The sequence below is a fragment of the Barbus barbus genome (genome assembly GCF_936440315.1).
Source record: "Barbus barbus genome assembly, chromosome: 44".
Classification (NCBI taxonomy): domain Eukaryota; kingdom Metazoa; phylum Chordata; class Actinopteri; order Cypriniformes; family Cyprinidae; genus Barbus; species Barbus barbus.
This window is the reverse complement of record NC_136722.1, coordinates 2,149,404-2,166,698: the sequence shown is the minus strand read 5'-3', so window position 1 is coordinate 2,166,698 and position 17,295 is coordinate 2,149,404. Positions and strand designations below refer to the sequence as shown.

General features: G+C 36.1%; 1 protein-coding gene across 3 annotated transcripts in view; it reads left to right on the top strand.

The window, feature by feature from the left end:
• The first annotated feature begins 1,356 nt into the window (after nt 1-1,356).
• The window catches only part of LOC306863618 (partitioning defective 3 homolog), a 463,239-nt gene continuing 447,300 nt past the window's right edge, over nt 1,357-17,295 (top strand). For 2 of the 3 annotated variants that reach the window (XM_079407066.1, XM_079407065.1), the window contains exon 1: nt 1,357-1,750. In XM_079407066.1, coding sequence (XP_079263192.1) covers nt 1,631-1,750 — 120 coding nt within the window. In that variant the 5' untranslated portion in view covers nt 1,357-1,630. The remainder of the gene's footprint in view (nt 1,751-17,295) is intronic. The other variant, XM_079407067.1, reaches the window with a different exon arrangement.

Sequence of the window (17,295 nt, the reverse complement as noted above, 5' to 3'; positions counted from 1 at the left end):
TTAAAAATAATGATTGTTAAAATGCAAAGTAAAATCTGTGTCTAACAGAAAACTCTGTGGTGCACAATGTCTGAGCATTGAACATATATCTAGAAACATTGGTTTTGAATCCAGCAGAAATCCATCAATGTCTCCATGGAAACAACTACCACATCTGTTTTATGCCATTTGCTGTCCTTCTACTTAAATTGAGGCTGCAAATAAATAACAATTTGACCTAATGCACCTTCTCTCTGTATTTCTCCCCTGCTCGTGATTAACAGCATCTAAAAAGTGGAAATTTTATTTTATATATATATATATATATATATATATATATATATACACACACACACAAATTAACATACATTAATATTTTTGTTGAAATATTAATGTATGTTTTAAGATTCATGCCTATGTTTATTGCAAATATCTGCTTGCTTCTGAAAAGTGGCAAAAGTTACAGTTATTTAGTCTCTTTTGAAAAATGTCTTGGAACATGTTTTTTGGAGCATGACAGATGGTTTATTACTGACTCGAGGTGGTTTAGCTCTAAACCAGAATGATAAAGATCTACCAACAGCTGTAAGTCCATCATATGATTCATATCCATCATCCAGGCCAGTTAATGTTCATTAATTACTGGCATGGCCTGACTAGAAAGCACATAAAACCAGTGTTTTCAGGCCGGTAACTGCCACACATAATCTCATTTACAATCAGACAGGAAATGTCCAGGCTACACCACAAGCTTAAATGGGATGTAAACCCTCATAAATCATTAATTGACCATGCAATCATCATAAAAAACACAATTAAAGTTTTGCAGGTGGTATGTTTTCTTTACAGAGATTTATTAATGAGATAAATCTAATTTACTCCTGGATCTATGTTCTAGATGTCCAAGCTTTATCCACTGAAGTCAGGGAAAATTATGCATGTTTTTTTTCACCTGATGTCCCATTTTTGCCCACCACAGGAGTAAAGCGCATACACTCTTAAAAACAAGGTCCCAAAGGGGTGCTTTCGCACTGATGTCATAGAAGAACCATTTTTGGTTCCTAAAGAACCTTTCAGCAAACAGTTCTTTAAATAATCATTTTTTCTTCTTCTTAGTTTTAAGATAATTGAAAAATCTTATAAATAACCTAAATAACCTTTTGTGGAATGGAACGTTGCCGCAGATTTGAAAGTTTCATCGTGGAACCTTTATTTTTTAAGTTTTCTGGTATATGCATCATGAATATGTTATGTATACTGTATAATCGAGGCTGGGACTAATGCATGTTAGTAACTTCTGGAATAGCAACTAATATATACTAGTCTAGCAGCACTTAACGAGTCTCTAAGCTGAAGCAGCCAGTCGTCCCTGACGGAATACACGAGGAGCACACTTGAAACAGAAACAGCAGTGAGTCAGTGTGAGTGTCGGAGAGAGAGAGAGAGTGTGGAAGCCCAGCCCACGACACACGGCCAGACGAGAGAGAACGCGCCGAACAGGTGGTCCAGTCCCACCTGAGGAGCTCAACATGAGGATTTATCCCGCTTTCTACCTGAATGGATACAATGCTGCCGTGGCTCACTGATCGTTCCTGAAGACTTCAACACTTCCAGCGCTTCCCCGCGGAGTCTCTGGGAATATCGGCCGAATATGAAAGTGACAGTGTGTTTTGGAAGGACGCGGGTGGTCGTTCCCTGTGGGGATGGGGATATCAAAATACACAGTCTTATTCAGCAAGCGACAATGAGATATAAAAAAGCCATAGCCAAGGTAAGTCGAGTGTTTTTTTGAGGAAAAACAGCGTCAACTCCACTGCTACTCTCAACATGGCGCTTTTTGTGGAGAAGGAATGAAAGAAAGATAGGAAAGAAAGAAAGGGAAGAGACCGTCGGTGAAAGGTCCGAGTCAGAGGTTAGTTAGTAGATTTCGCGTTTGTGTTGGTTACGTCACAAAGGGTTGTTTGTTAAATTGTTGCAACTTCTGCGCGCGCGTGCGTTCGGCTTCGAAACTCCTCCAGAGAGGACAGACATGTCTATAACGCTCGTATGTTACAGTAAAATGCATTACAGTGTTTGCAAGTAAACCGAGAGCGTAGGAAGAACTTCAGAGGCACGGGTGGAGGGCGAGGACTGGAAACAGCACAAGCTGAAGCCTGGATCCACACATGCAACCTACTCCGTGTTACTCACACATTATTTGACTGTTTACTCCTTAACATTCATAATGAATGGCGCTTTCTATACCTTTATATGTTATTATAACGGGTTGTGGTGTGGCTCAGTGGTTAATGGTAATGACCTTCCAAGTGTTGATTGACAGGGATTCGATGATCATGAAAAACCTGCTGGAAGTAGGACATTTGGTGTTTTCCAGGTCTGGAAAAGTCATGAAATTTCTAAACTGATTATAGATAATCTAGTCCCAAGTTGGAAAATCCAACGGTGTAGCTGGTCGACCGGTTACTATGTCCAAAAAACAACCTGACTCTGCTAAACTGGTAATAACAGCTGTTACTGATGCAGGTCCGAGATCTACTACTATATCCCAAAACACAGCTATCAAACTTAAACTTGACTTAACCTTGAGAGTACGTGTAGAGTAAAACTTGTTTGCCAGCCATGGTGATGTTCAGTTTATGAACACATTGTTTTTTGGTGATTCATTTCAGTCCTTATCTTATAAGTGGAAGGTAATGGAAATTCATTGGTCAGACCCAACACATTTGGTCAGAAAGCCAGTGGACATTCAGACAAAAAACTTGAACAGTTACCAAATGTTTTCTCAGTGGTGGTCATAAAACTGAAGGTAAACTCTTTGCCACTAAAAGAGTTGGCAGCTGTGCACTGGCTGTAGTATGAATGTGTTTTGAATTCATAAACTGGACAAATTAACTTCCAGATCTGCTTTCTGTACGCCACGTGATTCAGGATTTGTAGTAATAAGAACTTAAATACATTGTTGACTTTGGCTCAAGCTTCATGTGCATGCTTGTGAGTAAAACGATTTATCCTCATCGTGTAGTTATTGAGAAGCTTTGAGAAAATGTTACCACTGAAGTTGCAGATCTTGGAAAAAAAATGAAAATTTGAGTGCTGTAAAGGAACTTGTATGGGTTCCAGCTCAGTGAAGTCTAGCTGATTAATTATTAATATGTTGATTTTTGTCAGTAGACGTGTAGATGCTGCATAGCTGCAGGCTGTATTGTTGTTGTAAATGGGCATTAGGTTCCTGCGTGTCTTGAGTTGGCATCAGTGCTATTATTCCTGCCCAGATCTCAGCAATCTGCTGTTAATATTGGCATCACGTCCAAGCACTTCTGTTCTACAGGCCTTGAATAATTTGGTGAACCAACACTGATATTGCCAGGATTTCTCCTTTACAGAGTGTTTCTTGAGTATGGAAAATTGAGTTTGCTCCTTGCATTCTTGTGAATGGATTGGCTGGACTGTTTTTTTGCATGACAAAAACATTTTGATTTTTGCAAGAACTCTTCCACACATTTGTGCATTTTTTTTCCAATGTTAAAATCCTTTTTCTATCTCAACTTAGAGATAATTAAAAGTCATTCATTCATAGGCTGATTTTGCTTAAAATTGTAAACACTTTTAAAACATTTTCTGTTTGTATAAACATCCCGGCCTGTCTGCCAATGGTCAGAGTTGGAGGCGGGGCTGAATGTTTGGCTGACCAATTGCAGATAAGCTTAGTGTTTGGGGAAACCTGTTTAAAAACAATCATTTTTTCGAAGCTCTGTTTTATGGGGTATCTGGGGCCCGTTCTTCGTACGTTGCTTATTACATCTGAGATGATTTGAAAGATTCCAGATCTTCTTATCCTGATGGCTAATTTGTCTCTTCAAATGAATTTGCGTATTAGATTAAAATATCTGGATTAAGTTGTCTAAGGGTGTTTTCACACCTGGCCTGTTGTTTCAGAACCTGGCACGTTTCCCCCCTTAGCTCAGTTCGTTTGGGCATGTGTGAACACGGCAATCGTGCTCGGATCCGCGTCAAAACAGACCGCCTGAACGAGGTGGTCTCGGCTCGATTGAAAATGAATTCTGTAGCGGTTCAGTTGTAGTGAGAAAGCAATCCGATCCAACGGACCAACGAACCAGGCTATATCACACTGTATAATGGGTAATTACGTTAGTTCGGTGAAAAGCAGTGGGTGTGCACGTCTTTGCCATTCAAAATCAAAGCTTTTCATTTTATAATGCGTCTTAATGCTCTTTGTATAGGTGCATTTTAACAGTGTTTTGCCAACGAATCCTGGACTCCTGCTCAAAATGATAAATTAATAAATATATTGACAGCTACAAACAAAAAAAACAAAAACAATAACCCCTCAAAGCTGTTGACGTTTCATCCTGTGTGTGTGTGTGTGTGTGTGAGAGAGAGTTTGTTTGCCTCTCTTTCCAAATGAATCATTGTCATTGCATCTCCGTGGAACTTTGACCAATGAGAGGACAGTTTACTCGCACGTGACTTATATTAACAATTTTGGTCCGTTTAGAAACTTTGCCGTGTGAAAGCGAACCGCCAAATTATTTATTGATTTGTAGAATTTGTACAGGCTTTACATTTTTATTTCAATGCTGTAATTAGCAATTCATTTAATTTTATATTTGAAGCAGATTTCTTATGTGACAGCATTAATTAAAGTTTCTTATAGATCAAGTTATCTGCATCTCCTTCACTCCATCAAGCCACTTATTGTCCCTGGACCAGTAGGGGGATCTTGTAATAAAGTAGTGGTGGCTGGGACAGATTTTAATGATCAATTCTGCTTAAAAAGATATAATCTAATCCTATTTACATGAAATAAGCTGCTTCCGAGCAGGTTTAAGCTTACGGACCTGTTGCTATGATAGCAACTCTGGGATGAGCTTCGAAGAACTAAATGATCCAAGATCAAGTGAAATCGCCAACAATCAAATCCTACTAACTGAGTTAGCGATGTACAAAGAACGGACCCCAGGTGTATCCAGTCTGTGGACTGAATGAAATACATATGAAATGCCGTAGGCCTGTTTGATGACAAAAATGCAGTAATTTACATGCTTATGTTCTTCACAGAATGTGCATTTTGTGAATGAAATGCATTAATGACATGCCGAATCATGAAATAATTTGGACTAAATGTGATTTGTGATATAGATAACCCCTTTCATGAACATTTTTGTCCATTTTGTGAACGAAAAACATTTTGTGCCATGCTGGGTGCATTTTGTTCTTAAAATACTTTTCCGTTGTTTACAAAATGAACATTCAGTTTTTTAAAAAAAAATTACATTTTGTAGATAAATGCATTTTATCGTTTACGAAATGTATTGTTTTTTTGTGAAATTAATGTTTGATTTTTCACAAAACGTGCATTCCTGTTTATGAAAAGTGAACATTTTGTGGACATACGCATTTTGTGATGTGCTGGGAGCATTTTGTTAACAAATTTGTTTTCCATTGTTTACGAAATTAATTTGATGAGTCGATTTTTCGAAAACATTTGACATGCTGGGTGCATTTTGTTCATAAATTTGTTTTCTGATATGCATGAAATAAAAGATGCATTCACCACCCTTAACAAAATGGAAGGACGTTTTATACGCTAAATCAGTTTTAAGTTTGGAATTTGCAGACCAAGTGCTTTTCTTTACAACATGTGAGTATACTACTACCTTATTGCATTTTGTCATGAAATACTGTGTTTTGTCTCATAATTCATTCAGTTCACAGAATTAGTAGGTTATGCTTTTTGCCCTATACAGTGATGCTAACAATGCAAAAATATACACTTTCAACTCACAAATCCATGCGATAAAACTTAACACTGAATGAAGACTGTATTTTGCAGGCAGGTAAGTCTAGAGAAACCTCAGCAGTGCATGAAGGTCAGTCACTCTTACAGCAGAGTATGAAACTTTAGCTGCATTTTCTTGAAGAGCCCTCACGTTGCAACTCAACACTCGAAGAGTGTGCATCCTGAGTCGTTCCCTTTGCCTTTTCATTCTTTTCATAAACAGGCTGTCCTTGCAGACAGCAAAGACTTGGATTCAACATACATGGCACACACCCATGCTTGTATGGCTTAGCAGGCACACCCTGTACCTCTGCCTCAGCAGAGTGACGGCGGCGGCCTATTGATCCAAATGCGAGTAGGTTTTCCCAGCGGAGCACACTTCATTCTGAGGACGGATCAGCGATCTGCTGCGTAAGCGGGAGTGTGAGAAGGCTGAATTAGCATGTGATCTATAGGGAGATGCGACTCAAGCTCTTCATCAATAACCCTAATAAATAGGCTTCTTTCTACAGGGCGCTCAACCTTTTCCTCCTCCGCTGTGAGACTGCTGTCTGCAGCCTTTCCATTGACTTTCCCTCGAGTCGATATAAATCCAGTTTGCAGGAAGTGGCTGTAGACAGCAGTCTTGAGATGGAGGATGAAAGATGCTTGTAGATGAGCCTATTTATTTATTTGTTTGATTGTTGAGTTTTGTCTCTTTTGCTGTTATGGGACAATGATGCTGTTTTTCATGTATTTCAACCTTGTTAATTAGAAAAATGTTAATTTTCCATCAGTGAGGTGAGGAATAACGATTTAGGTGAATCTCAAGAGCCTGCCAAGAACAAGGGCCATTTTTTGTTTTGTTAAAATTATCATAAATTGTAGACAAATTATGTAAATTAAGACTATCAATTGATTAAAACGTTTAATTGCCCATAACAGGCTTTTGTGTAATTATAAAAAAAAAATCATTATATTACACATTAGGTTAAATATTATTTAATGACACATTTCTGATGTTTCTGATTTGTGAGTCAGTTTCTTTGGATAAAAGCATTTGCTGAATGTAAATGCATAATTCTTTTTTTTTTTGCATTTTAGTAATTAGAATGATAATTTGTTTGGATTATGGTTATAAAAAATTATATATGTTTTGCATATAATAATGAAGATTTGAATTTTTGTTGCAATATGGTAATATTTGCAACATGGAGATAAAAATTTAAAAATGAACAATAATGAAACAGTTAAAAATGTACAAAAAATAGCCTTTATTTAGAAACTCATATATGTTTTTAGCTTTCTTTTAAAGGGTAAGTTCACCAATTTTCAACCAGCTTTGTATTGTTATTATTATATTTATTAATTAATATTTATTAATATTATATATATTATTATATTGTATGTGTTGGAAGCACAGGTGAATAAACAATGTGTATTTTTTATCTTGTTGCCTGCAAGATATTCCTATTTATTCAGCAAAAGTCTGTTTTTGCTCCAGGGCTTATGTGACAACTACAGATCATTTTTGCATTAGTCTGACTGAACCCAGTGCATTATGGGTTTTCACAGTTTTTCTACATCTGCTTCAGCACAGCCCTTTTTGTTGGTTTTCTCTAGTCATGTAGCACATATGTAAATAAAAACTGCGTTTCTACTGCATAGACAATTTTATTAAAACCCCATCTGGGCAGCGGTGAATAACCCGTCATTTGGGGCTGAAGTCTGATCCGGCACGTTCTTGATGGTGTTTCTGAGATTCACTCATTATAACTGCCTGAAAAGCTCTATAAAAAAGGCTGAGATGAATAAAGAGCTCTGAAAATGCTTGCCTGTAAAGCAGAGGTGCCGAAACACTAATTGAAAATAGCTGCTAATTGTGAATTGATGAGATTTGACTGCTCAAGGTTGAATCATTTGCATTGCTTTGAACTTCGCGAGCCCCAGTTGCTCTCAAATAACAGCAGCACACGTGACGGGTCAGACATCAGCTCCGCTGCTTCATCCTGCAGCTGTAATTAAGCACAGGTCTACACAAAACCATACATTGTGTTTATGAGAGCCGCAGGCATCTGGATGTCTATTAGCGAGAGGGAAATGCAATAATTGCAGACAAACGTTGACCTTCAGATCGGAAATCCTTCCTTTAGAGGCTTCTTTGTAGTGGGACATGCATTTCTGAAATAACCTGTGCCTTAAAAGTCACTGCAGGAATGGCTCTGAAAAGTAAAAGTAGTTCTCAGATGACACTCTCATATTTTGTTTTCAAGCGCAATGGCATTAATACGGACTTAAGTGTCCAAATGCTTTTTACAGGCAATTTATTTGTCCTTTTTCTGACATTCTGTAGAAGCAAACCATCTGAAAATAACGGGAGCTCATTTTGCTTGTAGGAACTTGTATGAAGGAGGTAAGAGGAGGCGTTTATCATGTTGAATGACTAATAAATGGACTAAAACCTTTCATCTGTTTTCAAGGAGCACATTACAGACGTTCTTGCATAAAGCCAAGACAGATCAGTGTGCAAGATCACGTCGTCGAAGAAGTTTTATTTGTGTGTATTGTTACGCAAGTAAAACCAAACATGTTGAGACTAAAAGTCACATAAATGCGGACTTTTCTGTTTAAGATGGACTAGAATGACAGAAGCATTGATGCTTAGTCCTCTAGAACTGACTTTTAATTAATTATCTCACAATTCTGACTTTTGTCTTGGGTTTGTGAGTTTACATCTCGCAATTCGGACTTTCTTTCTCAGAACTGCATGTTATAAAGTCACAGTTCTGACTTTTTCTCAGAATTATGTGATATAAACCCACAATTCTGAGAAATAAAGTCAGAATTACAAGATATAAACCCACAATTCTGTCTTTTTTTCTTGCAATTCTGTCTTTTTTTAAAAATCACAATTGCAAGTTTATATCCGACTTCTTTTTTCAGAATTGTGAGATATATTGCGTGAGTTTGTAATGATGAGGTTTCCAAAAAATATCTGAAAGTAAATGCTAATTTTATGCATCGTTTAATGAAAAACTCTTTAATTTATTAATCTTTTATTTTTTTTGGTCAGACCCTTCTGTCTATACAGCATATTTTGTAGGAATGTACTGCGTTAAATGCTACTATGCTTTTTTTTTAAAGGTTTTCTAATCAATCACCACTAAAATCACAAATAAAAAAAAATATTTAAACGTTGTCATGAAATGGACTAATCTATTAGTCTAGTTTCCAAATGCATGTCATTTGACTTGTTGTGAACGATTTATGCATTTATTGTCATTAATGTCATAACTTGTGAAAAGACAGAGTTCTCTGTGGTGACGTATGCCAGACTTCTTCAATCATTTTATCAGCTTAAGCTCTTTCTTTCAATTGACTGTAAGCTCGCATTCAGATCCGCCTCCATTCAATCAACAACCGACGGAGAGAACAACATCCTGCACTACATTCTGTCATTTCACTCAGATGTACACCACAATACTGAAGAAAAGATCTGTCGCTACTTCAGTTTCATTCTTACAAAGAACATTTTTTTCATATCTTATGATTTAGGTGTCTGAAATATTTCTTGACTGCTTTTCCGAGAATTACTCTCTTATCCATCTGTAAGAGTGCAGATTTGTGTCAATCCCAGTCTTTCAGTGGCGACGATGGGTGTGATGTCTGGGAATTAGCTCAGTGAGTATTGTTCGGTCATTTGTCGATACAAGCAAACCAGACGAAGGGAGTTTAGGTCTGTATAAAGCCTAAACTCTCAAGACATTCAAAGAGAGATTTACTCCCTTTTTGCACCAGATTACAGACTTCACTCAGATGAAGTCATTCAGACAGGTCATTCATAACTGTATAGCCACTGTCAACTTTTGTTGTCTACTAAAAAAACAACGGCTTATGGGTTTGGAACAAAGTAAGGATGAGTAAATGTAACAAAATATCATTTTTTGAGTAAACTATCCCTTTAAATATCATTGATATGATCCATATGTAAGCGTCTGTGAAATTAGGGCTGTATGATTAATCGAATGCGATTGTCATGTGCATCTTGTCAGTAAAGTCGGTTCTGTGATCAGTAGTAAATCTCCATCACATGCTTTCAGATGGAGCAGCGTTTACTACACAGAGCCATAGTTCACTGACAAGCTACGGATAACCCCGTTCATGATCATAGACCGATTTGATCACGCGATTATGAAATCGCTCTGTGATTATGAAAGCTGTTTGCGTAGCTTCTCAGTGAACTACAGCTCTGTGTAGTAAATGCTGCTCCTTCTGAAATCACGTGAAAATACCACATTTAGGACCAGGTTTACTAACAGCTTGCACCAGCGCAAACCGTCTTTTGGTGTTAAAATAGTACAGTCAGGATTTACTAAAGACGCAGGGAAGAATGGACAGTTATTTTTGCGCCTGACCTTATTGAATATGCATTTGTAGGAGTTTCCCTTTCAGACGCAAAATTTCTGGGTGGAGAGTATTAAAATGAATTACTAACATTTGTGCTAGTCAAATTACTGGTATTTGCGCAATTATTTAACGCCCAAAAAGCATGTCTTAAAGCAGGCAGTAATTTGCGCTGCTCTTGGTATTGCGCTGGTCATTGTGGAAATGATCGGGCTGTGTTTGTGTTTTTTAATGTGTGCATTGTCAGTAAATCACACAGAATTTTCCTCTCTCATCAGTGCTTTTCTGGAATTGCCCTCTAACGCTAATTTGCCCTGTTTAGTAAATCTGTGCCCTCTGGCCTTTGGATGGGGATTTACTACTGATCACAGAACCGTGCATGACAATCGCAGGTCTTGCAATTTAATTTCGGTTAATCGTGCAGCACTAGTGTAGTGGTCTCTGTGTGGGGTCTGTGGATGTGTTGCACTGGACAGGCGTGACGGACCCCCTGCTGCTCTCATCTGTAGTCTCTGTTAGCGGTGGGCCTCACAGTGCTGCCCCGTCTGCGTTCGCCCTGTAGCATTATAATGCTCCATTTGTTCAGAAGAAAACCCTCATCACTCATCCCAGCTTCTCTGGACAGAGTTTCCCCGACGACTAATTATCACCTTCCGTCTCACTTTCGGCAGTGACCTTTGACATTTAGCAACCAAAGGAAAGTAAGGGGAAAGAGTAGGTGGACGTAACAGAAGGATGCGGGTTTAGAGAGAATAAAGAGATAAAGGTAGGATGGGATGGGCAGAGTTTTTCATGGGGGGCTGGGTGATGTAGTGAATTTGCACAATATATTGTTTCTGTTGGCTGCATACAGATGAGCAACACTGTTGTAACAAACAAACAATAAATAAATAAAAATAAAATCCTTGCTGAGTTTCCAAAAGGTTGTTTCGACTAGCAAATACTGGGAAAAATATTAGTTTTGACTGGCAAATATGTAAATTAGTGCAGTCAATTGATTAATCGCATCCAAAATAAAAGTTTTTGTTTACATAATATATGCATGTGTACTGTGTATATTTATTATGTATATATAAATGCACACACATACAGTCTATATTTTGAAAATATTTACATGTATACATTTATATTCTTATTTTATAATATATATGCATGTGTTTGTATGTGAGTGTATATATATATATATATATATATAATAAACATACACAGTATACACACATATATTATGCAAACAAAAACTTTTATTTTGCATGTGATTAATCGTTTGACAGCACTAATGTAAATATAAATGTAATTTGGAAAATGGCATTAGTTTCTGTGAATCTGTGTCTGTTTCAGTTAATTATTTCAAAGCTCTAATTCAACAGCTATTGGGATAATTACTCAAAAATGTTAATGGAACTCTATGCGTGGCGTTTTTCATGTTAAAATATTTTTGTAAAAGAAAAACAATAAGTAATAATAACATTTTAAATGTTTTTTTAATATTGCTTTTTTATTATTTAGTTGCAATGGCCATATTATTTAAATTTATTAAATACCATTCTGCTTTCTTTTAATTTAATGAAAAATGTTGCGGAAAACATGGCTATTTTTTTTCTTTTACTGTTTTGTTTTCATGAAATCTCCTGGTAACTAATATAGATTGGAAACAAAATAAATGCATGATATTGTAATATTAATACATAAAATAAATCGTTATACATAATAAATTTGGCATTATTATACTAAAAATGTTAATGGAGCTCTCTGCATGATGTTTTTTCATGTTAAAGTGTTTTTTGCAAAAAAACAAACAAACAAACAAAAAAATATTTTAGTAATAACTTTAATATTGCTGTTCTATTATTTTGTTTTACTGTCCATATAATTGAAAGTTATTAAATGTCATTCTTCATTTATTTAATGAAAAATGTTGTGGAAAACATGGCTACTTTTTTTTTTTTTTTTTTTCATGAAATCTTCTGGTAACAATATATCAAAATAAATGCATGATATTGTAATATTAAATGCATAAAATATATTTTTGCACATAAGAAATAGCCAGTAAAAAATTACAAATAAAAATAATTGGTGATTAAAGATTATGTATTCCGTTATATTTTCCAAGCTTTTGAAATTATTCTATAGATCAAATATGTTATGTGTATAAAATATCTTAAATGTTTAAACATTATGCAACACTAGAACACTTTCTACATGTACCATTACATATTGTTAGCCTTTTGTTGCTTTAATTGTTTTATTGAAAGTGTCTGCTAAATGGTTACGTGTAAATGTAGATAAAAAGCCTATATTTTTTATATTTTTAGTTATATTGTGTGGCTCTAATGTGAAAGGTACAGTGGGTGTGAACTGAGCAGGTATACAGAGAATCATAATTAAATACTAGCATAAGCCATAACTAGAGCTCAGTGTAAAATTATGGTTTGCTGGGGCAAATATGACCAAAACTATACTGTTTACCAGGCAATCTGTGGATATCCTCTGGGGAACTTACTGGGAAGCAGCAAGTACAGACAGTATCAATGAAACCACATACGTGCCTCCGAAACAGCTATGTGATCATTTCACTACAGACACATTACTGAGATGATAAATGCAGTAGTGCACATATTCCTGTCAACACCAAGCAATGGCATTATGGCTCTAAACATGCGAATCTGTTGAATCAAGTCTTTTTCACTTGAATGAGTTCAGATCTGTCTGAAGTGATTTTCTGCCAAAACTCTTCCTGGAGAATTTGTATTAAAATACAGTAGGCCTATACAAGGTTTTTGTGCTATTTATTTATTTATTTATTTTTTGTTTGTTTGTTTTTGTTTTGTCTTAAATTAGTTTATTTAGTTTTCTTTAGTTTGCTTTAGTTTGCAATTTTTTTTGCGTTGTGCTGTTTTATTTATTTATTTTTGTTTTGTGTTTTATGCTTGCTTTTGTTTTATTATCGTTGTTTTGTTTGTTATTTGTTTCATTTTTATTTTTGTTTTGTGTTGTGGTTTTGTTTTTGTTATGCTTTCTTTCATTTGTTTTGTTTTTGTTATTTTGTTTTGTTTGTTATTTGTTCCGTTTAATTGTTTAATTTTTGTTTTGCGTTGTTGTTTTGTTTTGTTTTGCGCAATGCTTCCATGATTCTAATTTGCAGTGCAAATATTTTACATCTCTTACCTGTGCCCTGTCTTTTGTCAAGGAAAGTAACAAAGCATCAACTAATCCCAGTAGATTAGTGTACTGGTGCCAATCACTGCTTGAAGATCTTAATAACCAGATGATCAGCTCAACCGATTAGCCTCTCGATGTTAGACGCTGCATATGGGAACAGCAGAGATAAAGGATTTAACATGCTGTGGCACAGCTGGTTGGATTATTTCAGGATTTGTTTATAGAGATTACAGTTTTAGCCAATGTGTTTTATTCAGGCGTATAATCCTCCTCCTAAATAATCTCTTTATATTTGATATAATTTATAATACAAATTGGACACACGTTTAACAATAGATCCAACATATAGACTTAACCCTGCGTCCCACAGTTATAACAGCATTTCAGTTGTGTTTGTTCCACTTTATAAAAGAGAATTTGAATGAAAGAAAAACAGTTTTCTTTAGGATATCAGAAGTAACCTTGAGTCACAGTTTCTTTTGTGACTCATTTATCACACAGAAACACTGTGTTTTGATGCGAGCTGGCTGGTATTGATCCTCTGAATGTTTGTGTGTGTGTTTTACTGAGCTTGCCATTGTTAGAGCTCCACGGCTAACACAACTCGCTTTAATGGGTAGCACTGAAAAGCCAAAGTGGCCTTGGTTCGGTGACAGGCGATCAATGGGCGTCGCTCTGAAATAGTTTAAGCAAAGTCTGTCAAACTGGAGCCGCGGCATAATTTGGCGGGAACATGAGCCAATCAGCAGACAGCTGCTGGTCTCCTGAAGGCATTTCGATTGCTTTGTTGGCATAGATAAGCTTTGGTAGGTTAATGATTCTCTTCAGATGCACAAAGCGTTGCGGTTTCAATTACAAAGTTGTCAGAAAACATGAAGAACTGCTCTTTATTCGGAACTGTTATACTAGATTAAAATTATTTGGATTGGTGATGATTTTTGTTCATTAGCGATTCTTGTACGAAGGATTAGAATCTTATGGAATGAAATATTATTAGTTCCATTATTGATTCTTATACTTTTGAGGAAGGAATATTTGTAAAAGTACTGGATTGTTTTTAATATAACATTAGAAAAACTTTTCATTTAATTCTTGCAAAAAGTGACTTCATGCAGCACAGAGATGGCATTAATGTGATACTAGGCCTATATATTAAATACAACTCTAAAAATTTAGTTTTTCTTTTAATATTATCAATACATGCCATTATTTGAACCACATATGATTCACTAAAATAATCTATTAATAAAAGTCATTAAAGGAATAGTCCACCTAAAAATGAAAATTAGTTGAAAATGTGGTCACGCTCAGGTCATCACAGATGTAGATGAGATTGTTTCGTCATCAGGTTTGGAGAAATGTGTCTCTGCATCACTGTCTCAGGAATGGATGCTCTGCAGTGAATGGGTGCCGTCAGAATGAGAGTTTAAGGTTTTTAAAGGGGTCCTATTATGCTTTTTCACTTGTTGAATGTTAGTCAGTGTGTAGTGTGTATGTTTGGGCATAAAACGATCTACAAAGTTACAAATCTCAAAGTCCACTCCAAAGGGAGATATTTAGCTTTTAAAAAAATCCCTTTTCAAGAACTACAACAAACGGCTCGTTTGGACTACAAAGTTGTTTTCCTGTATTTATGACATCACAAATTGTAAATCCCGCCTACAGAAATTTGAATGGTTGGGGGGTGGGGAGCACTCCACGTTTCAAAATCGAAACCCAGTGCGGGTGTTTTTATATCACTGTATTTCTGATGGAAACCAGCTATTTTCAGAAAATTTTGGATGTCATTTTCATTTAATCTTGCATATGTCTGATAAAGCAGCGTTTGTTAGTGGACAACTGTTTTTTGTACAGCATTACCGGGGAAACCTCAATCTCTCCTGCTCCAACAGCGCCTCCTGCAGGCAGAGAATTAATATGCATATATATGCAGTAACAAATAGTGTAAATCTGTGGCACTACGGTATGTGTATAACAGTTTCAGTGCAATTCATGTTGTAATGTTAGAATTAAAGAACAATAAACATAATACATATTACCGTCGCACTTATCTGTACATAGTCAATGCAGTTATTTTTAAGCTGTTGTTGACATCCCATCTAAAACATGATTTAGCCAAAAAACAACAACAACAACTATAACACTACCACTTTAATATGTCTTGCAATATCCGTGCGTGCAAAGGTTCTGCCTGATCCTCTTGTTCAATATTCTCGAGGTCTGAACTGATATGGCAATATTGACAAACTTGCTGTTTTGGCAAGGGGTGGGGCAATACTGAAACGCCGTCTAAGCTGTTTACCAATCACAACTCACTGGGACAGCTAACCAATCACAACACATTTCGTTTTTTGGAAGGCGGGCCCTCATCAAACCCGGAACTAATCGAGTCGTTTGTGTCAGGCTGGGGAGAAAGGTATTGTAATAATGTAAATTATGTGAAAAATAATGCGATTTTCAAACCACCAAGCTTGAGAGCATATTCTAGTACACTCCAAAACAAAATCAAGACGTGGTAAAAGAGCATAATAGGACCCCCTTAAGGCTACTGTAGTTGATGAAACTGCCTGTCTCTTTCCCATGTGCTTTACTCTTTCTTTTCCTCTGTTTCTTCGGCATGGGCTCCATAAACAGAGGAAGTGTAGAGATGTAAATAATGGATTTGAAATGGTCAGGAGCTTATTTTAGATGTTCAAATAACTTTCACAGCAGCAAGGCCTATCTGAGGCCTCCTCTGTGCTCCGCCCCCTGCTCACTCTGGCCCCGCCCACTCCTGCTGACTGATGCCATTCACGTGTTTGTTTGACAGCATTCGGCTTTTCCACTGTTATCCTGTGGAATGTAAATACATGACATATTGAGTAACTGAGAAACTCTCGGGGTGTTTAGCATAGCAAAGGCTTCAGCAGATCCCACAATGCAGTGCTGTGCTGGGACTCGTCCCCCTGGCTGCCTTTCCAAGGCCTCCGCACCATTTGAGTTCTAATCCCAACAATCCCTGTACTATTCATCAAAAACACTGATGCTTTTTTCCCAATCCGTACAGATTTCCATGTACATGCAAGACCTCAATCTCCTCTCGACCTCTCAGTTCTGCCTCACAGTAGCGTTTGATTTCGGTTCATTGTTTCTTCTTCTCATTATACTCTTGTGTTAGGGATGGGGTCACTGCTGAGAAATAGTTGCTGTCATAGAAACCAGCACTTTTCATTAACAGGGTACAAATTGGCATCCCATTCCTTTTAAAAAAAAAACAGTCCTTTAATCACTTATCCTTTAAATCATAAATTATACAAAATTACTGAATTTTGTAATATTGATTAATATTAATACCAATATCTATTTTTTTGTTAGCCGATACCTTTGATAGCTGGGTGATCAATGGCCGATATGTTTTCACACTCTCTAATTGAAAGATTATATAAATTATATATAATGTGGAAAAAAGTGATAAAAGATAAATCTATAAAATAAAGTTATTTATTTAGAGCCGTCAAAATAAAAGATTTGCCCGAAGAGATATATTGGCCAAACAGAAAAAAAAAAAAAAAAAAAAAAAAAAAAAAAAAATGTATATGTGTGTGTGTGTGTGTGTGTGTGTGTGTTGGCTGATAATTAAAACAAATGCCAAATATCAGCCAGCATATTGGGCTTGGTAAAACACTGTAAAAAAAAAAAAAAAAGTTGAGCTAACTTAAAATTTTAAAGCAACCAGCTTTTTGAGTTCTCTCAAACTTAAAACAACAAGTTGAGAAAACTCAAAATCTGCTGAAGTTAGTTGCCTTAAAATTTAAGTTGGCTCAACTTTTTGTTTTACAGTGTATATTGGTTAGCCACACCCTGTTACCAAATGCAACATCATAAAACAAATATTAATATAAATATTAATAGTGAGCTAGAAATTCATCGGTAATTACAAGCCACTGGTCCCAGCTAGTAGTAATTTAATTAAATTTAATTAAATTTTTTTATTA